The 20604-nt window shown below is 38.3% G+C and overlaps 1 protein-coding gene across 1 annotated transcript in view; it reads right to left on the bottom strand.

Moving 5' to 3' along the window:
- The window catches only part of Myh15 (myosin heavy chain 15), a 136680-nt gene that overhangs the window by 65291 nt on the left and 50785 nt on the right, over positions 1-20604 (bottom strand). Inside the window, exons 21-24 of the mRNA XM_038346187.1 lie at positions 20256-20392; positions 12690-12945; positions 8091-8333; positions 450-626 (exon numbers count right to left, since the gene is read on the bottom strand). Coding sequence (XP_038202115.1) covers positions 450-626; positions 8091-8333; positions 12690-12945; positions 20256-20392 — 813 coding nt within the window. The remainder of the gene's footprint in view (positions 1-449; positions 627-8090; positions 8334-12689; positions 12946-20255; positions 20393-20604) is intronic.

The following is a 20604-nucleotide window of genomic DNA, read 5'->3' as shown; positions in this document are numbered from 1 at the left end:
CCAAAATGGAGTAGATCACCAAACAATGTTCACGTGTTTGTTCATGTGCACACATAAACACTTGTAATGTTTTACATCAAGGTTGTATGATACAGGCAAGCCATATACACAGAAAAAAGAAATAACACAGAGAAAAAATAATAGAAGAAAAATTAGATGAACACAAAAATGTCAGTCAAAGACATCGCTTTTCATTACTCACATCGATGCTGCCTCCCTTTTTCCAGAGTTGATCAAAGTTGAGCTGCATTTAAGGATTCTTATAATTATTCTTACACTCATACTGTTGTGGTCTTTATGTATGTTAAGAATAAAACACCTCTACTGGTGCATAATAAAGGGAGTTCACTCTGTTACTGAGCTATCATGGACCTGTTAGGATAAATTAACTAAAATTGAGAGACATGTCTGAAGACAGACTGCCAACCAGTCAGCCCGCTGCTGCTCACCGCATCAACTTGTTGGCCCAGCTTCAGGCTCGCTTTACTCATGTTGCTGAGTTTCTCCTCCTCTATGTGCAGATGATCCTGGGTCTGCTGCTGGGCCTCCTGTGCAGCCCTCACTGCTCTGGTAAGTTTGCTGACTTCCTCATTAGAAGAGTGCACTTCTTCAGTCAGGATCCTGACCTGTGGGAAGATGACAGGAGAGTCATTCCTGGAAAGTTGGCTATAACACCATGAACATTTCCCTTTCATAGTCCAAAATATTCATCAGGCATCTAATGTCATCAAGAGCCATTTTCTCTAAATTCAATTTTTCCCACAAAAGGGGATCCTTAATTTGCCATGGCCACCGAACCCAATGTGCAAACTATTTTCCAATCTTATTACTGTATCATAAAAATATCACTGGGATCTGGGAGAACATGTGCTACCATGATGCCTCAGTATCCCCACAGTGTAGAGGTTTCAAGAAGGAATGCAACAAACAACAATTGTAAAGGTGGAAGCTGCTGTCTGTCCCACTGGAAAGCAACACAAAACCCATTGCTGAATCATATGTTAGGTAGAGTTTCATTTTGGGAATTAAGGCTTGTCAAAGGTTTCACTCCAACTCCTCACTAGTCAACAGACATGTAGAAGCACAAATTAAAGGACACTGCTAAAGGAAAAAGTCAACATCTTTAACTGGAATAAAGAAGATGACTTCAGAGCCCGACCAGGGTGCTGGGACGGCATAGGGAGTGCAACCGGCGGGCGGGAGTTTCTTTCTTTCAATAGCCTGCCTGCAGCAAGGTAGGCCTTCTCCGGAACTCCCTGGCCAGCAAAGACACTGGATATTAGTACCAGAAGACATAGCTGGGAGGACCAGAAGACACATCTTGGAGCAAAGACACTGGGTACTAGGACCAGAAGACACATCTGGGAACAAAGACACCAGATATTAGGACCAGAAGACACATCTGGGAGCCAAGACACCGGATATTAGTACCAGAAGACACATCTGGGAGCAAAGACACCAGATCTTAATACCAGAAGACACATCTGGGAGGCGTCCCTCAGCTACCAGGAATCCCTGATTCAGTGCTGTGGAGTCCCATCTGGACAGCCTTCCCTAGTGTATTCAAGTGTCCTGACCTTGTACCAAGGCCACCTACCCAGAGGGGTGAGAGGCTGTCCTCCAGAAAGGTCTGTGGAGCTCAGCAAGGGAGTGCGGGCTCCTTCACATTGTGCTGCAAGGAATAGCTCCTGCTCCAGCACTGAGGAGATCCACCCAGACTCAGTCACAGCAAAGACTGGACCAAGACACCAAGTTTCTCCTAGCTCCATTTGAAGGAAGAGATGGGCAGGCACCAATGCAAGAACTCCTCCAACAACCCAAAAGGCAACATGACTTCACCAGAATCCAGGCATCCCGAAACAACAAGAATTGAACACCCTACTCCAGAAGAAATAGAAGAAATCAACCTTAAACAGTACTTTATGAAAATAATAGAGGACCTTAAACAGGAGGTAAAAAACTGCAATAAAGAAATGGAGATGACAAACAAAAAGGTAGATGAAATAAATAAATCTCTCAAAGATACCCAAGAAAAGCGAGAAAAACAAGAAAAATCAATCAAACAGGTAAGGGAAACAGTACAAAACCTGAAAAATGAAATGGAGGTAATGAAGAAAACACAATCCGAGGGAAGACTGAAAGTGGAAATTCTGAGTAAATGAACAGAAACTACAGAGACAAGTATTACCAACAGAATACAAGAGATTGAAGAAAGAATCTTAGACTCTGAAGATACTATAGAGGAAATAAACTCACAGCTTAAAGAATAAAACAAATCCAACAAATTCTTAACACAAAACATCCAGGAAATCTGGGACACCATGAAAAGACCAAAGCTGAGAATAATTGGGGTAGAAGAAGGAGAAGAATTACAACTCAAAGGCCCAGAAAATATATTCAACAAAATTATAGAAGAAAATTTCCCCAACCTAAAGAAGGATATTCCTATGAAGGTACAAGAAGCCTACAGAACACCTAATAGAATGGATCAAAAGAAAGCATCCCCGCGCCATATAATAATCAAAACACAAAACATACAGAATAAAGAACAGATATTAAGAACTGCAAAGGAAAAAGGGCAAGTAACATATAAAGGGAAACCTATCAGAATTACACCTGACTTCTCACTGGAAACCATGAAAGCCAGAAGAGCTTGGATAGATGTGCTACAGACACTAAGGGATCATGGATGCAAGCCCAGACTACTATTCCTGGCCAAGCTAGCATTCACCATCAATGGAGAAAACAAGATATTCCAGGACAAAAACAGATTTAAACAATACGTAGCCACAAATCCAGGCTTGCAGAAAGTAATAGAAGGAAAATCACAAACCAAGGAGTCCAACAATGCCCACAATAACTCAGGCATCTAGCGACCCTTCACCAGCACAACTAGAAGAAGGGAAACACACAAACTCTACTACAAAAAGAAAATGACCAAAGTTAACAACCACTGGTCATTAATATCACTTAATATCAATGGACTCAATTCACCTATAAAAAGGCACAGGCTAAGAGACTGGATACGAAAACAGGATCCAACATTCTGCTGTTTACAAGAAACACCTCAACCACAAAGACAGACACCTACTCAAAGTAAAGGGTTGGGAAAAGGTTTATCAAGCAAATGGACCTAAGAAACAAGTGGGTGTGGCCATACTAATTTCTAACAAAGTTGACTTCAAACTAAAATCAGTCAGAAGAGATGGAAAGGGACATTTTATACTCATAACAGGAAAAATCCTTCAGAATGCAGTCTCAATCCTGAATATCTATGCCCCTAATATAAAAGCACCCACTTATGTAAAAGAAACAATTCTAGAACTAAAGGCAGCCATCAAACCACACACACTAATAGTAGGAGACTTCAACACTCCTCTCTCACCAATGGACAGGACAATCAGACAGAAACCTAACAGAGAATTGAAAGACTTAATGGAGGTAATGAACCAAATGGACTTAACAGACATCTATAGAACATTCCACCCAAATAGGAAAGAATATACCTTCTTCTCTGCGGCTCATGGAACCTTTTCGAAAATTGACAATATACTTGGTAACAAAGCAAACTTCCACAGTTACAAAAAATATTAGTAACCACCTGTGTCTTATCATATCACCATGGATTAAAATTAGAATTCAACAACAGTGCTATCCCCAGAAAGCCCACAAACTCATGGAAACTGAACAGTCAACTACTGAACCACACCTGGGTCAAGGAAGAAATAAAGAAAGAAATTAAAGTCTTTCTTGAATTTAATGAAAACAAAGACACAACATACTCAAACCTATGGGACACAATGAAAGCAGTGCTAAGAGGAAAGTTCATAGCACTAAGTGCCCACTTAAAGAAAATGGAAAAAGCACTCATTGGAGACTTAACAGCACACCTGAAAGCTCTGGAAAAAAAAGAAGCAGACTCACCGAGGAGGAGTAGAAGACTGGAAATAATCAAACTGAGGGCAGAAATCAACAAAATAGAAACACGGAAAACAATCCAAAAAATCAATGAAACAAAAAGCTGGTTCTTGGAGAAAATCAACAAGATTGACAAACCCCTAGCCAAACTAATCAAACGGCAGAGAGAGAACACGCAAATTAATAAGATCAGAAATGAAATGGGGGACATAACCACAGACACAGAGGAAATTCAGAGAATCATTAGATCTTACTACAAAAGCCTGTATGCCACAAAATTGGAAAATGTAAAAGAAATGGACATTTTTTAGATAAGTACCATATACCAAAATTAAACCAGGACCAGGTGAACGCTCTAAATAGTCCTGTTAGTGGTGAAGAATTAGAAACTGTCACCAGAAACCTCCCTACCAAAAAGAGCCCAGGACCAGATGTTTTCAATGTGGAATTCTACCAGAACTTCCAAGAAGACCTAATACCTATACTCCTTAAGGTATTTCATAATATAGAAACAGAAGAGTCATTGCCAAATTCCTTTTATGAAGCCACAGTTACCCTGATACCTAAACCACACAAAGACCCAACCAAGAAAGAGAATTACAGGCCAATCTCACTCATGGACATTGATGCAAAAATTCTCAATAAAATACTGGCAAACCAAATCCAAGAACACATTAGAAAAATTATCCACTACGATCTAGTAGGCTTCATCCCAGAGATGCAGGGCTGGTTCAACATACGGAAATCTATCAATGTAATCCATCATATAAATAAACTGAAGGAAAAAACCATATGATCATCTCATTAGATGCTGAAAAAGCATTTCACAAAATTCATGACCCCTTTATGATAAAGGTCTTGGAAAGATTAGGGATACAAGGGTCATCCCTAAATATAATAAAGGCTATTTACAACAAGCCGACAGCTAACATCAAATTAAACGGAGAGAAACTCAAGGCCATGCCACTAAATTCAGGAACACAACAAGGTTGTCCACTCTCTCCTTATCTCTTCAATATAGTGCTTGAAGTTCTAGCAATAGCAATAAGACAACATAAGAGAATCAAGGGGATTCAAATTGGAAAGGAAGAAGTTAAACTTTCGTTATTTGCAGATGATATGATAGTGTACATAAGCGACCCCAAAAACTCCACCAAAGAACTCCTACAGCTGATAAACTCCTTCAGTAATGTGGCAGGGTACAAGATCAACTCCAAAAAATCAGTTGCCCTCCTATACACAAAGGATAAGGAAGCAGAGAGGGAAATCAGAGAAGTATCACCTTTCACAATAGCCACAAATAGCATAAACTATCTTGTAGTAACTCTAACCAAGGAAGTGAAGGATTTATTTGACAAGAACTTTGTCTTTGAAGAAAGAAATTGAAGAGGATACCAGAAAATTGAAGGATTTCCCTTGCTCGTGGATTGGGAGGATCAACATAGTAAAAATGGCAATTCTACCAAAAGCAATCTATAGATTCAATGCAATCCCCATCAAAATCCCATCAAAATTCTTCAGGGATATTGAGAGGACAATAATTAACTTTATATGGAAAAACAAGAAACCCAGGATAGCCAAAACAATCTTATACAATAAAGGTATTTCTGGAGGCATTACCATCCCTGACTTCAAACTCTATTACAGAGCTACAGTATTGAAAACAGCTTGGTATTGGCATAAAAACAGAGAAGTCGACCAATGGAATCGAATAGAAGACCCGGATCTTAACCCACAAACCTATGAACACCTGATTTTTGATATAGGAGCCAAAAGTTCACAATGGAAGAAAGAGGGCATCTTCAACAAATGGTGCTGGCATAACTGGATGTCGACCTGTAGAAGAATGAAAGTAGATCCATATCTATCACCATGCAGAAAACTCAAGTCCAAATGGGGCTCTGATCTGAACAGAGAATTCTCAACAGAAGAAGTTCAAATGGCCAAAAGACCTCAATATTAATCTGAACACACTGAGCTTGATAGAGGAGAAAGTGGGAAGTACTCTACAACAAATAGGCACAGGAGACCGTTTCCTACATATAACCCCAGCAGCACAGACATTAAGGGCAACATTGAATAAATGGGACCGCCTGAAGCTGAGCAGCTTCTGTAAAGCAAAGGACACTGTCACTAAGACACAAATGCAGCCTACTGACTGGGAAAAGATCTTCACCAACCCTGCAACTGACAAAGGTCTGATCTCTAAAATATATAAGGAACTCAAGAGACTAGACTTTAAAATGCTAATTAACCCATTTAAAAATGGGGCTCTGATCTGAACAGAGAATTCTCAACAGAAGAAGTTCAAATGGCCAAAAGACACTTAAGGTCATGCTCAACCTCCTTAGCTATCAGGGAAATGCAAATCAAAACAACTTTGAGATACCATCTTACACCTGTCAGATTTGCTAAAATCCAAAACACCAATGATAGCCTTTGCTGGAGAGGTTGTGGGGTAAGGGGTACACTCATCCATTGCTGGTGGGAATGCACACTTGTGCAACCACTTTGGAAAGCAGTGTGGCAGTTTCTCAGGAAATTCGGGATCAACCTACCCCAGGACCCAGTAATTCCACTCTTGGGAATTTACTCAAGAGATGCCCAATCATACTACAAAAGCATCTGCTCAACTATGCTCATAGCAGCATTATTTGTAATAGCCCGATCCTGGAAACAACCTAGATGCCCTTCAGTGGAAGAATGGATGAAGAAACTGTGGAATATATACATGTTAAAATACTACTCAGCGGTAAAAAACAATGACATCTTGAATTTTGCATGCAAATGGATGGAAATAGAAAACACTATTCTGAGTAAGGTAACCCAGACCCAAAAAGATGAACATGGGATGTACTCACTCATAATCAGTTTCTAGCAAAATTAAAGGACATCGAGCCTATAATTCGGGATCCTTGAGAAGATAATAAGAAGGTGAACCCAAAGAAAAACATATAGTAATCCTCCTGGATATTGTAAGTAGATAAGATCTCCGGGCAAAAATTGGGAACTTGGGGGTGGGGTGGGACGGGGCCAAGGGCAGATGGGGAGAGAAAATTGTGAAGGGGAGAATGGGGAGAGCTCGGGGAAATGGGATGCTTGGGATATAGGAAGGGTGGATATGGGAGCAGGGAAGCATATATCTTAATTAAGGGAGCCATCTGAGGGTTGTCAAGAGACTTGACTCTAGAGGGGTTCCCGGGTATCCAGGGAGATGCCCCCAGCTAGTTCCTTGGGCAGCTGAGGAGAGGGAGCCTGAAAAGGCCAGATCCTATTGCCATACTGATGAATTTCTTGCATATCACCATAGAACCTTCACCTGGCGATGGATGGAGAACATGACAGAGCACCACATTGGTGCACCGGACTGAGCTCCCAAGGTCCTGATGAGCAGGAGGGAGAACATGAGAAAGAATGTCAGGACCTTGAGGGGTGCGTTCACCCATGGAGACGGTGGGACAGAACTAACTGGAGATCACCAACTCCAGTTGGAACGGGACTGATGGAATATGCAACCAAACCGGACTCTCTGAATGTGGCCAAAGGTGGAGGCTGACTGAGAAGCCAAGGACAATGGCGATGGGCTTGGATTCTACGGCGTAGACGGGCTCTGTGTGGGCCTTGTCAGCTTGGTTGCTCACCTACCTGGACCTGGGGGGAGTTGGGAGGACCTTGGACTTAACATAGAGTAGGGAACCCTGATGGCTCCTTGGCCTGGAGAGGGAGAGAGTGGGGATATGGGTGGAGGGGAGTGGAGGGAAAGGGGAGGAGGAGGGGAGGTGATGGAAATTTTCAATAAAAAAATCAAAAAAAAAAGATGACTTCAAGTTCAGGCTTAGAATCATTGCTAAAGCTGGGGATGTAGGCATATCCCAAATTACCTTTTAACAAAGGTCATCATGTTCATTCTCATTTCAAAAGGGATGCTTAAGGGCCCAATGAAACCATTTTGCTCTCTTAGGTTTTAGGAGCAATAATAGTTTATTTGGTACATTAAAAGGGTCCTATAAATTCAAACTAGAAATCTGAGGAGGAAAAAATATAGTTCATCAGACCCTTAGCTTTTTGCTGATTTTAGCATTCATCACTGAATTTGCAGGCCACTGTGTTAATTAACAGAGCGCTTCTGGTACCCAAGAGTCAAGTTTCCCTAACACCACAGAAAAAAGAACCTTGTGCTCTGCTGCACACTTTTCCTTCTCTGACTTGGCCAAGATTGTTTCCAGGTCATAGATTTCCTTCTTCAACTCAGAACATTCATCTTCCAGTTTCTGCCCCTTGGCAGTCAGCTCAGAATTTATCTCCTCTTCTTCTTCTACCCGCCCAGACAGCTCCTTGACTCTGTCCTCCAGCTGCATCTTGGATTTAATCAGCGACTCACACTGCTCCTCAGCATTTGCTAGGGTCTCTTGTTTCTGCCATAAGAAGAAGGTGAAGATTATTGCCAACAACTGGAAGTAATTTATCAGCTGGGCGATGAGCTTGTTTAACACATAGTAAGGAGATAATTACCTGCCCTCTGCCCAGGACTTTTGTCTACCTTTCAAAGGCAGCTGAAATAGCATTTCCACGTTCCTAACCCTGTTATTGGGAAGTAAAGATGTTGCTTGTGTTTGGAAGAGCCTTCTATATTTCAAGCCCATTTAGTATATTAAGTGACCTCATCTAATAGGGCACTTAATAGAAGCCCAGGGGCCTAAAAGAATTAGCAAGCTTTCAAAAGCAAAAAAGTGCACCATATATAAATCAAAGCACCTAGAAGAACTGATATGGTTGTATAGATTGACAACTGCTTAAAATATTATTTAATAGAGTTCTTTGGTACAACATAATATTTATAACATTGCTATAAATGTCCTGATGTATTTTGTTAAGTATATATTTCTATAAACTGAGCTGAGCAGTACATTTTATGCACAGGCTGATTTTAGAACTCACAAATTTATGAATCATTAACTTTCACTATTAATTCCAATTTTTGCTTCAATGATTCTGCCAGCAGCAAACTCCACAAGTTATGCACATAAAGCGTAAATCTTGGTTATATTTACTCTCTCACATGTACTGTCTCCAGATATCACTGTTCCCATTGTTCCCGTGTTGTAAATCAAGTGAAATGTAGATGAAGAAACTGCTGGAACTTTCTATGGATACTACTAGGGGGAGAAGTCATCAACAGTCTTATCTAGCTGTAACCACTAAAAGCTACAATAATGACTGGTCTGGAGAGCTATGTCCAAATGATACAATAGTGGCATAAATGTTATGGGAATAACCAACCTCTAAAACTGTGACCTAAAAGAAACCTTTTCTATTTATAAGTTAATTATCTCGGGAATTTCTTTATAGTGAAATTAAACCCACTATTACTATCCTCATCTTTCATCTTCAGACTTTAGTATCATCCTAACTGAAATGACAGTCTGGGAAATTTATTAGCTATCCTTTTATAATATGTAAATTGTGTCAGTAAAGAAAATAGAAAGTAGCATAAAGATAAAAATCTAGGTTCGTGGATTCTGTGTAACTCCTATCTAAAGAACTCCAACTAAACAAACGGCTCAAAGGGCCCACATGAAGAATGATAAGACAGTAAACCTGAAACTTTGCTGAAGAATCAAAATATGAGGTCAATTTAGAAAAAAAAAATGACCAGAATACCAAAGCAAATCAGGGAAAGTTTCTATACTGGGGAAACACAGAGAACATCTGTTCTTCTCACCGCAGGCTGATATGAAGAACAGCTGTTTTCTGCAGCCCTCTCAGTGTGTGAACAGGACCTGTACCTGTCACCCAGCCCTGAGGAAGGAGGTCAACTGGTCATTTCATTAAACACGCCAGTGGGACTGGAGGAAGGGGCACCTTGGCAAGTTCATGGCGGTTTAACAGTTGGGAGAGCTTATCTTCTGTGCCTATGTTCTCACATAAATGGTTCTCTTAATTCTGCTGTAGTATAACTAAGTAATGGATTAAAAAAAATCTTTGTCCTTTTTTACCTTTTGTCTATCTGTACCCTTTAAAAATAAATGATGATAAAATATTTCCCACACCTGTCAACACATTATATTTGAAGTTACAACATGACCCCCAGATCAAACTTTATGATGTTTCTGTCGAATTTGCTTCCATATGTGTTGGCTATTCACTCCAACTGAGGAGCTCCACTGGCTAGCCCCTACCCCACCTCAGACTTCTATTAAGTTCCCAGCCCCAGATGCTGGAGAGTGGCCAGGCCCTACCGTACAAGAAAAAAAACCCACCTATCCCTGAACTTGCCCCAAGATCAGGCCGCAAAATCCCACCAATCCCAGGCAATCCTGGAAAGCCCCCACCCCACCCAGAAACCTTATATATATGCCTATATAGAAAGCTCAGTTCTCTTTAGCTTCTCACCTGAGCAGAGGCAGCCACCCTCCTGGGTTTCTCCCTCCCCATAAATCTCTTGAATAGGTTTGTTGTATTATGACTTTGTTGTGTTTCTTGACTACTGACTTAGGATACCTTTCCCACCCAAGCGGTAACATTTACAATATATTTCAACATCACCCATGACGGCCTTTTAAAATGTTTCTCACCCTTTTGCTTACTCCTCCCTTGCCCAAGTTGAGCTCTTCTGTCTCTCACATTTCTTCAGCTTCCACAGACCAATCTCCCCTCTAAGAGAGGAACTAAAAGGCCATGTATGTGGTTTGGAAGAATATTTCCCTTAGATAGCCTCATTCATTTGAACACTTGGTTCTCAGTTAGTCATATTATTTGGGAAGGTTACAGGACCTTTAGTCTGAGACTTTGGGTTTTGTCGTACGACCCCACTTTCTGCCTTCTCCTTCTGCTTACCGTGTGTGGATGAAATGCGATCAGCCAGCTCCCAAGGGCTAGAATCTCCTCATGGCTCCCATTGTCTTTCCCTGAGGTGATGGGCTTTATCCCCTCTGGAACTATAAGCCAAAAACAAACCTTTTCTCCCCAAATTTGCTCTTGGTCAGAGAATCCTGTGACAGCAACAGGAAAGTAACTAATCTAGCAGTTCTTATCTAGAACTGCTGCACAATGTGTTTTTTTTCTTAACAGTATGGATCTTCAAGTGGAATCCAAACAGGGTTTAATAACTGTGGCTGGTATGCACTAAAGTTCTCTGCTAACTGCTCTGCTAAACCCAGCTCAGAAATGTCAGCTTTGGTCCAAAGTGTTCCTTACGACACAGCCTACGAGTATGCTGGCAAATCACATCCCAAAACAAACTAATAAATTCTCTCTTCCTAAAAGTAATAACTTACATTTGTTTTCAGTAAGTTTTCGTTTTTGGTAGATTTAATAGCAAGAACATCAAAGCCAACTACAAATAACTGTATTATCCAACCTAGCACTGTGCTTTGTAAGGAGTTTAATAAAGATAAAATTGCATCCCTGCCCTTACGGGTATTTGAGGTCATGACAATTTAGGGGACTTTAGAGAAAGAATCTGAGAGGGAATTGGAAATGGTATATGGGCATCAGATAGGAAATGAAGACTGATGGCATGGCGTGGGATTTTAGAATATAAAATGTGCATGTTACAGGGACTGAAGAAGCTTTAGCAGGGAAGTTGCACGGCTCCTTTAAGATAGTGGTGCTTAGCCCTGGCACAAGCAAGGTCATAGATGCAGGCTTTTTAGATCCACATATCCTCTACTTAGCCTAAACATCTGAGAGTAAGATCTCTTGCCATTCCATCTTTTGTTAATTCACTTTTCACAGCTGTGTTTGCTACAATACCAAGGGTGAGAAAGGATCTTTTAAAAAATTCCACTAATTAGAATGGCCTTGGACTACAGGAAAGGAAGCAGGAAGACAAAATTGAGAAACTGTGAGTTGTATCCTACAGAAAGAAAGTTTTGAAGATCTCTCAAGCTTATGAGACCTACTAAAATCCCATCTGCTGACTTGCTAATGAGTCATAGTCAGTTAAGATCCAGAGCTTCACTCAAGTGTGGTGGCTCACATCTCTAATCCCTGGACTCAGGAGATTGACATAGGAGGACTTCCATGAGTTCAAGCCCAGCTTGTATCACATAGTAAATTCCAAGACAACATGGGCTGCAATTCTATCTCAAAACAATAGATCTACATCTTCCTGGCCCCATAATAGCTTGTGATGATATTATACAGTTTTTATTATATTATACAGTATTTCAGTTCCTTCCTGTGAAAGTCTGATGATATTATACACTGAACACCCAGTAGTAATTTGTCTTTTTTTCATTTCTACCTATCCTTCTTGTCTTTCATGTAAATGTGTGTGTGTGATAGGTGTCGTGTATTCATGCACATGTGCGTGGAGGTCTGGTTGATAGCACGTGTCTTCCTGGATAAATCTCCATTTTATCAGTTAAGGCAGGGTCTCTCAGTTGAAACAAGAGATCACGGATCAGCTAAACTAACTAGCCAGTGTGCCCCAGGGATTTCCCATCTCAGTGTTCTGAATGCTGTGGTTATTCCACTTGCCAGGCTTTTTCACGGGTTGTGGTTATGTAAACCCACAGTTGCCAAGGCAAGTGCTTTATCTACTGAGCGTCTCTCCAGCTCAGGTTTATGCCTTCTTCTAAGACATCCTGCCAATGAAATTACTTCATTTTTACACAAGGTTTCTTTTTATGTGTTTCCACAGTCTCAGCTTAATAAAATGTACAGAGTTTTTAAAAAGCTAGTGCATGCTTCTCTTACTCCAGTCAGCAATGTCTTTGGAACAGGTCAAATTTAAAGCTACCTATACAGGTGGTAGGAACACTTACAGCCTGCAGCTTTACAAGTAGATCATTCTTTTCTTGGACAAGGGAGACTTGCTTTGTTTTTAGTTCCTCCCTCTGAGATTCCAAATTCTCCAAAACTTTCTGTAGTTGTGCACATTCCTCCTTTAGTCCAGCTATCTCCTCTCCACCTCTCACAGACTTAGCAAGAGGCTTGATCTTGAAGAAAAGTCTCATCCAGGGCCAGTTCTTCACAGCCATAAAAGTTCTTATGTTCTCTTGAATTAAAACAAGGGCATCCCTAAAGGATGAGTGAAAGACGTTAAGACAGATTATTAAAAACATGGAAAAGAATAGCAATACAATTATAAGGAAAATAAGACCATCACAAACAATTCCAAAGAATCATAAAGGGTTATAAAAGACTGCTATGAACATTTCTAAACCAAATGTGGTAGGTTAGAAGAACTGTATTTATTTCTAGACATATAATCAACAAAGTTAGGTAATTGGAGTATGCTACTAAACAATAATTCTGTAACTCCTGCACGTTCCTCTCTCTTTCCATGTGTGAGCAGCATCTTTTACAGTAAGCTACTTATCATATACTTACCTAGCTTCCTGATTTTAGACAACAAAGCCTATTATGGACTGAAGCATCTGGAACTGTGTGCTAAAATAAATATTTCCTCTTTATAACTTAACTAGCCCAAGTAGTTTGACACATGTCATACATATAGAAAATTTGTGACATGGCCAGAAATGCAACATGAAGGGACTCTATTAAATTCTTAAAGAGGAAATAAAAAAATAATTATTCCAGGAAAAGTCAGTGAGATAAAGGAGCATTTAGTAAGGTTAAGAAAATAATTCTTGGGGGGGGTTCCATATGGCTTTTTATTAGGCTTTGTTGCTATTTGTCCCTCCCATTTCCCCCTGCACCCTACCTTTGGATCCCCTGCCCATTTAACCCTCATCAGAGAAACTTCTTGCAGTGGACAGAAAACCCAAAACAGAGACCCACGACTCAACAATGTGCATAGGGTAAGAGAGTACTCAGTTCTAAGTGCAATATCTTTATCAAGCCCCTCCCCTTAAGCCTCGGGGATCTATACACAAGAGGAGGCTGAAATATTGTAAGAGCCAGAGGTGATGGAGGACTCTGAGAAAACAGGTTTTTCCATACACAACAGAACTGGTGTACATATGAACTTAAGAGAGACCATGACAGCATGTAAAAGACAAGCCAAACTTCAAACCATAAACAAATCATAAATTAAGTTTTAAATTTAATTCAACTTTTTCACACATTTTGATCATATCATTACCTCTCCCTCAACTCCTCCCAGAACCATCCCACCCAACTTCATACTCTTTCTCTCTCTTAAAATAATTCTTGATCTGAATGACAATTTCCATAGAAATAAAGAAGTCACTATAAAGAAGTTTTAATACCAGAGAAATTTTTCAGTAAAACCAAAATAAAAACTGATGAGCTTCAGCCACACACTAAACTAAAGAGAAGGAAAGCCTTGTAAAGTTGAAGGCAGGTCTTTTGAGGTAAGACCATCTTATATTTCTTTAAAACAATGAAAAGGAATGTAGAAAGCTCAAGAAATCTATGACATGCCACTAAGTGAAGAACACTCAGATCCAGGAAGTTTGAAGGAGCAAGAAAACTCAACTAGAGAAGGTATGCTCATAACTGTGCCAGTAGCACAGGGGTGTGGAGAGAACACTAGAGCCATGAAGACATGAGAAGGTTGTGATCTTGTGCATCCAGATGTTTGCAAACTTTCTTAAAAGTCGAGCTTGCAGAAGGAACTAGAAGCAAAGAGTTTCTGCTCTGTATAACTACAGTTTGCAGAGCAAACTTAGATTCTTATTATGTAGTATCAAAGGCTTTGACATCACAATAGTGACAAAAGGCAATAACCATATCTTAGCCCTAAAAATTACATCGTTTCTAACAATGCACCCAATAGAACTGACAGAAGTATTTAAGATTTTAATTCTACTTCCACGATTAATGAATGTAGCCTCTGACAAAATGGTTTATCTTTAAAAAACGTAGAAACCATGGTCTGAAAAGTGTCCTTAGAATACAGACCTTAATTAAGGCTAAATTTGAGGTTATTCTACCATATATATATATATATATATATATATATATATATATGTGTGTGTGTGTGTATGTGTATATATATATAGAGAGAGATTAAACAAGCATACCCAGCATAGTTACACAGTTATATTAATGAATCATAGAAAAGAGAAAAACAAAAACAACCTCATTTATAATTACATAATAAAATAAATTACCTCACAATAAATAAGACCTGGAGGTAAAAATATTTGTATATAGAAAAAAAATTAATGAAAAGAAATGACGAAGATCCAAATACATGGAGAAAAATCCATGCTTGTAAATTAATAAAAAACTATTGCAGCATCATTTTTGATTGGGGATTTACAGTCCATAGCAATAGAAGGGTGGAAGCAGAAGTGTGAAGTGGGTGGGTGGTGATGTTGTCTTTGTTGGCAGAAAATAGAGGGTTAGGGCTTTGGCACTTGTGGTACCATTCATGCTGAATCTTCTCTCCCCAGTTAAACCTCTTTAAAAACAAGCCCAAGCAGACCCTTCCCTTCATTAAATTGTTTTTTCTCAGATATTTAATCACAACAATAAGAAAAGTAACAAATGTGCCGACTTCTGAGAATATATGTGTGTATATATATGGATATATATTTATATATAAGTATGTATATGTACTCTGTGTATATATACTGTATGTATATATATGTATATATATATGTATAATATATATACATACATACAGTATATATTGTAATCCAGATAGTTTTGAATTCCTAATCCTCCTGCCTCCATTTCCCAAGTGTTAAATTACAGGCATGCAACAGCATACCTCGTTAAATATAGTTGATCTTAAATGCTCTCAACACACAGAAAATATATCTATATAAGGTGATAAAGTAATTACCCTGATTGCAGCAATCACTACACAAAATGCATATATATATGTGAAAACATCAGATTGTATACCATAAACATAATTTTGTCAATTAAACATCAAAAACACAGGGAAAAGGTAAAGAATAAGCCAAAAACAAATTGAAAAAACAAAAATGAGATAACAAATTAATAAAGTTGAGGGGGAAGAGAAAATGTAATAAAAATTATCCAGTTCATACACTAAATAAATATGCACATAACATAAAGAAGAGAAGGCAAAATAAACAATACTAAATATAATGACCTAGGAATTAATAAGGATTATTTTCTGTGAGTAAACTTGTAGACATAGTAAATACTTAACATTTATAATTAAGTAATACATAATGTAAACAAATAATTTGTAATATTAAATAATATCTATTTAGTAAATAATTCATAAACTGACTCAAGGAGTAATTTGTCTAGACACATTAAATTTATGAAATCCATCAAAAAATATCAAATTCAGGTTATTACATAGCAAAATGTATCAAAGAGTCATTGACTGGATAATTGAAGTAAAATATTTCATGTATGCAAAGAGAAAACAGTCAATAATCCTTTTTACAAGGTTAAAATGATATCTGCCTAAAACTAGATAGCAAAAATTAAATGAAATTTTAGGCCAGTCAATTTATTTTTAAAAATCTCATTGTAACGTTATTACAAATGCATCTGTATCAATAAAAGTAGGTTCTGTGTTTCAAAGATCTACCATTTAATTTATTTATAGGTTAATTTATAAATATTATATATTAATAGATACAAATAAAAAATTTAATAGGTTCATCATTTTAAATAAAAGCTTTACAAAAAGAAAATGGAAGAAGTGGGAATACTCTCTTAAAGAATACATCAAAAACTTTAGACTACAAAAAGTATCATCCTCTAAATGGGAATGATAGCTTTTGCCAATGTTAGAAATATATCAATATCTAAAGTACCATATTTTCATGAAATTATTCAACAAGAGGAATCTCATAGACCACTGGTGAGTAGTAAATCAGAAAACAATATCCTGCAAAGTTAAAATTGTGTGCAGCGTAAAATTCTGAGGAACCACCCATGCCTGTGCTTTGACACTAACTTATCAGATAATGGAACATTTGGAGTTATGTCATCTTCAAGAAACTCTTACATATAAGAATGAGGGAAATATCATTAAAATGTCACTAGAAAACTATAACATATTGGAACGGTACATGATATTTTAAATAGCATAAATTTAGTTTACAGGGAAAAGAAATACGTGGTGTTATATTTAAGCAATGGACTACTGTGCAACGATTAAACTCAGTGATCTAGCCCTAAACTCAATACTGATATATTTTAAAGAAGACTTTCAAACTTCATAAAGAATATTATTAACATGAAGCAAGCATGAAAAACCACCAGACGTTTAAGGACACATGCATATCACCTAAGACTATACAGAGAAAAAAATCTTTATTAAGACAGGCATAGTGGTGCACTATGGGAGCCCACAGATGTGATTCCTGTTCCACCTTAATTAAAGGTCAGAGACTTTGTGCTTATTTTTACTCTTTCAAAGTTGTTGACAACAGGTATGGCTACAAACAGGAAATCCTGACCTAGGGTGTGGTCACTTGGTGTTTTGGACAGTAAGATGGCCCATAGACGTGGATCTGCTTCACCCTAACCAAAGGTCAGAGAATTCAAGCATATTCCTGCTCCTTCACTTTTTATTATTGTTAAATTTATTTTTTAAACAATCTTTTCTCATTTTACACATTTATCCCAGTTCCTACTCCTTTTCCTCCTCCTACTCCCCCTACCAACCACCCCCCTCTATCTACTCCTCAGAAAGGATAAGACCTTCCAAGGGCAGTCAACAAAATCTAACACATCACTTTGAGGGAGGACCGAGTCGTCCCCCCCTATCTAGACTGAGCAATTTATCCTTCCAAAAAGAATGGGCTCCAAAATGATAGCTCAAGCACTAGGGATAAGTCCTGGTCCCACTGCAAGTGGCCCTACAGACTGCCCAAGTCACGCAACTGTCACCATGTCACCCATATTCAATGGGCATAGTTTGGTATATAGTGCAGGTTCCCCCACTATTCTAAAACCAGAGGTTTGGCATAGGGAGTGGCTGCCTCCAGGATACTTGGTCTAAGGTATATTCACTGAATATCCTGCCCAAAACATCAAATGATTAACTCAGAAAATAGTGGCTTGATATTTCAGGTATTAAAGCAGGTAATGGTTCTGGTTGTCCTTTGTGTCATATTAAAGCAATCTTTTGCCTTCTTCCCGCCCCTTTGGGTTAGAGTATATAAACATATGGAAAATAAACGCAGGTGAATTCAGTATTCAGTATTCACTGAGTTGCCCTCCTGGTACTATCCTACGTGTCTGTATTTCTTTTGTATTTCTGTCTACTCTGTTTAACATTTCTAATCCACACACACCTACCCTGGAACGTACAAACTTGTTGAAGCTGGACACCAACAGCGCACACCTTTAATTCCAGCATTTGTGAAACAGAGGCAGGTAAATCCTTGGGTTTGAGGCCAGCCTGGTCCACAGAGCAAGTTCCAGGATGGACAGCTGAGGACTATAAGAGAAAGCTTCTCTCAAAAAGAAAAAACAAAATAAACAAACAAAAACAACAAAAAGAGATATGTATATCTAGTAAAGAATGAGAACGTATTTTTATATTAATTACACATTTACACATGTGACAAAAATAATTAACACCAATTTAGGATCTGGAGAAAATTAGATTTGTATCAAGGAAAAAGTACGAAGAACTTCAGTGGTGTTAGTTAATAATTTTTAAATTGTCAGCAAATATATAAAAATGATAAGAATTAATATTCCTTGATTATGGTGCCATGAGAATTCACTATATTAGTATCTATATTTTATGAAGTTTATATAATTTACAGTAACATTTGATAAATGATTTAGAAATCAATTTTAATGGCCTCATTTTAGAAATAAAGGAAGTAAATATAGAAAAGTAACAGCTTTACATAAGTATATATAACTGGAACGGGGGGGGGGTAGTTCACATCTGAGAGCCCAGCATTCTCAAGATGTAGAAACAGATCATTGGGAGTTCAAGGTCAGCCTGGTCTACACAATGAAGTCTAGACCAGCCTGAGCTAATAGCACCCTCTCTCAAATAAAAATAACAGAAAACAAACAAATAAAACCCAGAAGACATGCTTTTTACTAATCTCCTGTGCTAACTGATTGCTATAAAAGAGTCCCAAAAGATCCTCAAGAGTTGAAATTTCTCTTTCTTGGTCTTGATCATTTTTGGACAAACTGAATTAATAAAAAGTCACTCAAGGAACTTATGCCAAACCTTGTGGGCTTTCCTCTAGAAGTTAAACTATGCCAAGAAAAATTATTACCAATACAAAATTTCTTGTTCCTGGTCTGTTTACTTAAAGATTTTATTAGCACCAGGTGGTAATGGCTCATGTCTTTAATTCCAGCACTCAGAAGGCAGAGGCAGGCAGATCTCTCTGTGCTCAAGAACAACCTGGTCTACAGAAAAAGTTCCATGTCAGGCACCATAGCTATACAGAGAAACCCTTTGTTGAAAACAGAAAATCAAAAACAAACAAACAAAAAGTATTTTATTTAGCTTGCTTTCCATGGTTCAACTAAAATTTAGAAAAAAAATAACAAGTTGTCCAAATGTAGTTATAAATGTTTGTATTGAACTTACCTGAAATGTAATAATAAAATAAGGAAGGTATAATTATAAGTCATTAGGACCCACAGTTGTTCAGCCAGAGGAAGAAACAGTGGCCAGAGCACACATGCATGCATGCAGGCACACCCACACAATGTGACTATACCTCTTCAAAGTTAGCTTTAGGATATTGTGACAATCTTTTTTAAACATATTTTTAATTAAAATATAATTGCATCACTTCTCACCTTCTTTTTCTCCCTCCAACCTCTCTCATATCCTCCCTCATTCTCTCTCTCAAGCTGAATATCTCTTTTTCTTTGGTTTTACATATACATATGCACAAATATATAAATGAAGCCTGCTGCATCCATTTGTATACATAGAACTCATAGAACTTCAGAACTGACTACTTTGTATTAGATATCCAATTAGAGGGATTATCTCTGGGAAAGAGTCTCTCTCTCTCTCTCTCTCTCTCTCTCTCTCTCTCTCTCTCTCTCTCTCTCTCTCTCTCTCTCTCTCTCTCTCTCCTAATTTGTTGCCTGTAGGTCTTTAAGTAGGATGGGACCTCAGGAGACTTCCCCTTTTCCATGTCAACATGTCTGTCAACATTACCATTGTTCAAGTCTTATTTAGGTGTGTGTCAGTCTTTTCAGGTGTGCTACTGCCATAATTGTCAAACACATCACCTTTCAATGTCATAATTCTAAATTGTAATTCTTCCCAAAGAGAAAGTGAGAAGAAATAAGAAGGCCCTTTATACTGCCTTTTCTGTATGCAGATATTAAGAAACTGTCAAGACTCAGACTAAGGAAGCTAGTCTCCATTCCACAGTCTATTGTGGGGCAATGAAATAAAATCATATTGGTCAAGGTATGAATTGCTCTTGAGGTGGGAGAGTACCATAGAGAGTTAGTACCTTTCTTCTAGAATCTTCTGGAATGTAATACGCATCAGCTTTCCCCGTGCTCTGGCTTGAAATAAGGTGAAGAGTTTAGAAATTTTTTCATCTCTCCTTTCTTCCAACTGGTCCAGAATGCTAAGTTTTAAAAACACCTAAAGGAAGTAATCCAGGTACAGTTTCACACATCAGATAAATCCAGTAGTATCTGAATGATGCCATGCACAACTGAAGCATCTATGGGACAACTTTATCAATCCTACCTCTTTGTACAGGTTTTATTCATTGTGTAAAATTTACATCCTAGAGAAGATAAATTTATAAATCTAAAGGTTATAAAGGAAATTTTATATTGGATATATTGGCT

This window comes from Arvicola amphibius, chromosome 10 (genome assembly GCF_903992535.2).
Source record: "Arvicola amphibius chromosome 10, mArvAmp1.2, whole genome shotgun sequence".
NCBI classification, from domain to species: domain Eukaryota; kingdom Metazoa; phylum Chordata; class Mammalia; order Rodentia; family Cricetidae; genus Arvicola; species Arvicola amphibius.
The sequence above is the reverse complement of the archived record's forward strand: the minus strand, read 5'-3'. Positions and strand labels throughout refer to the sequence as shown.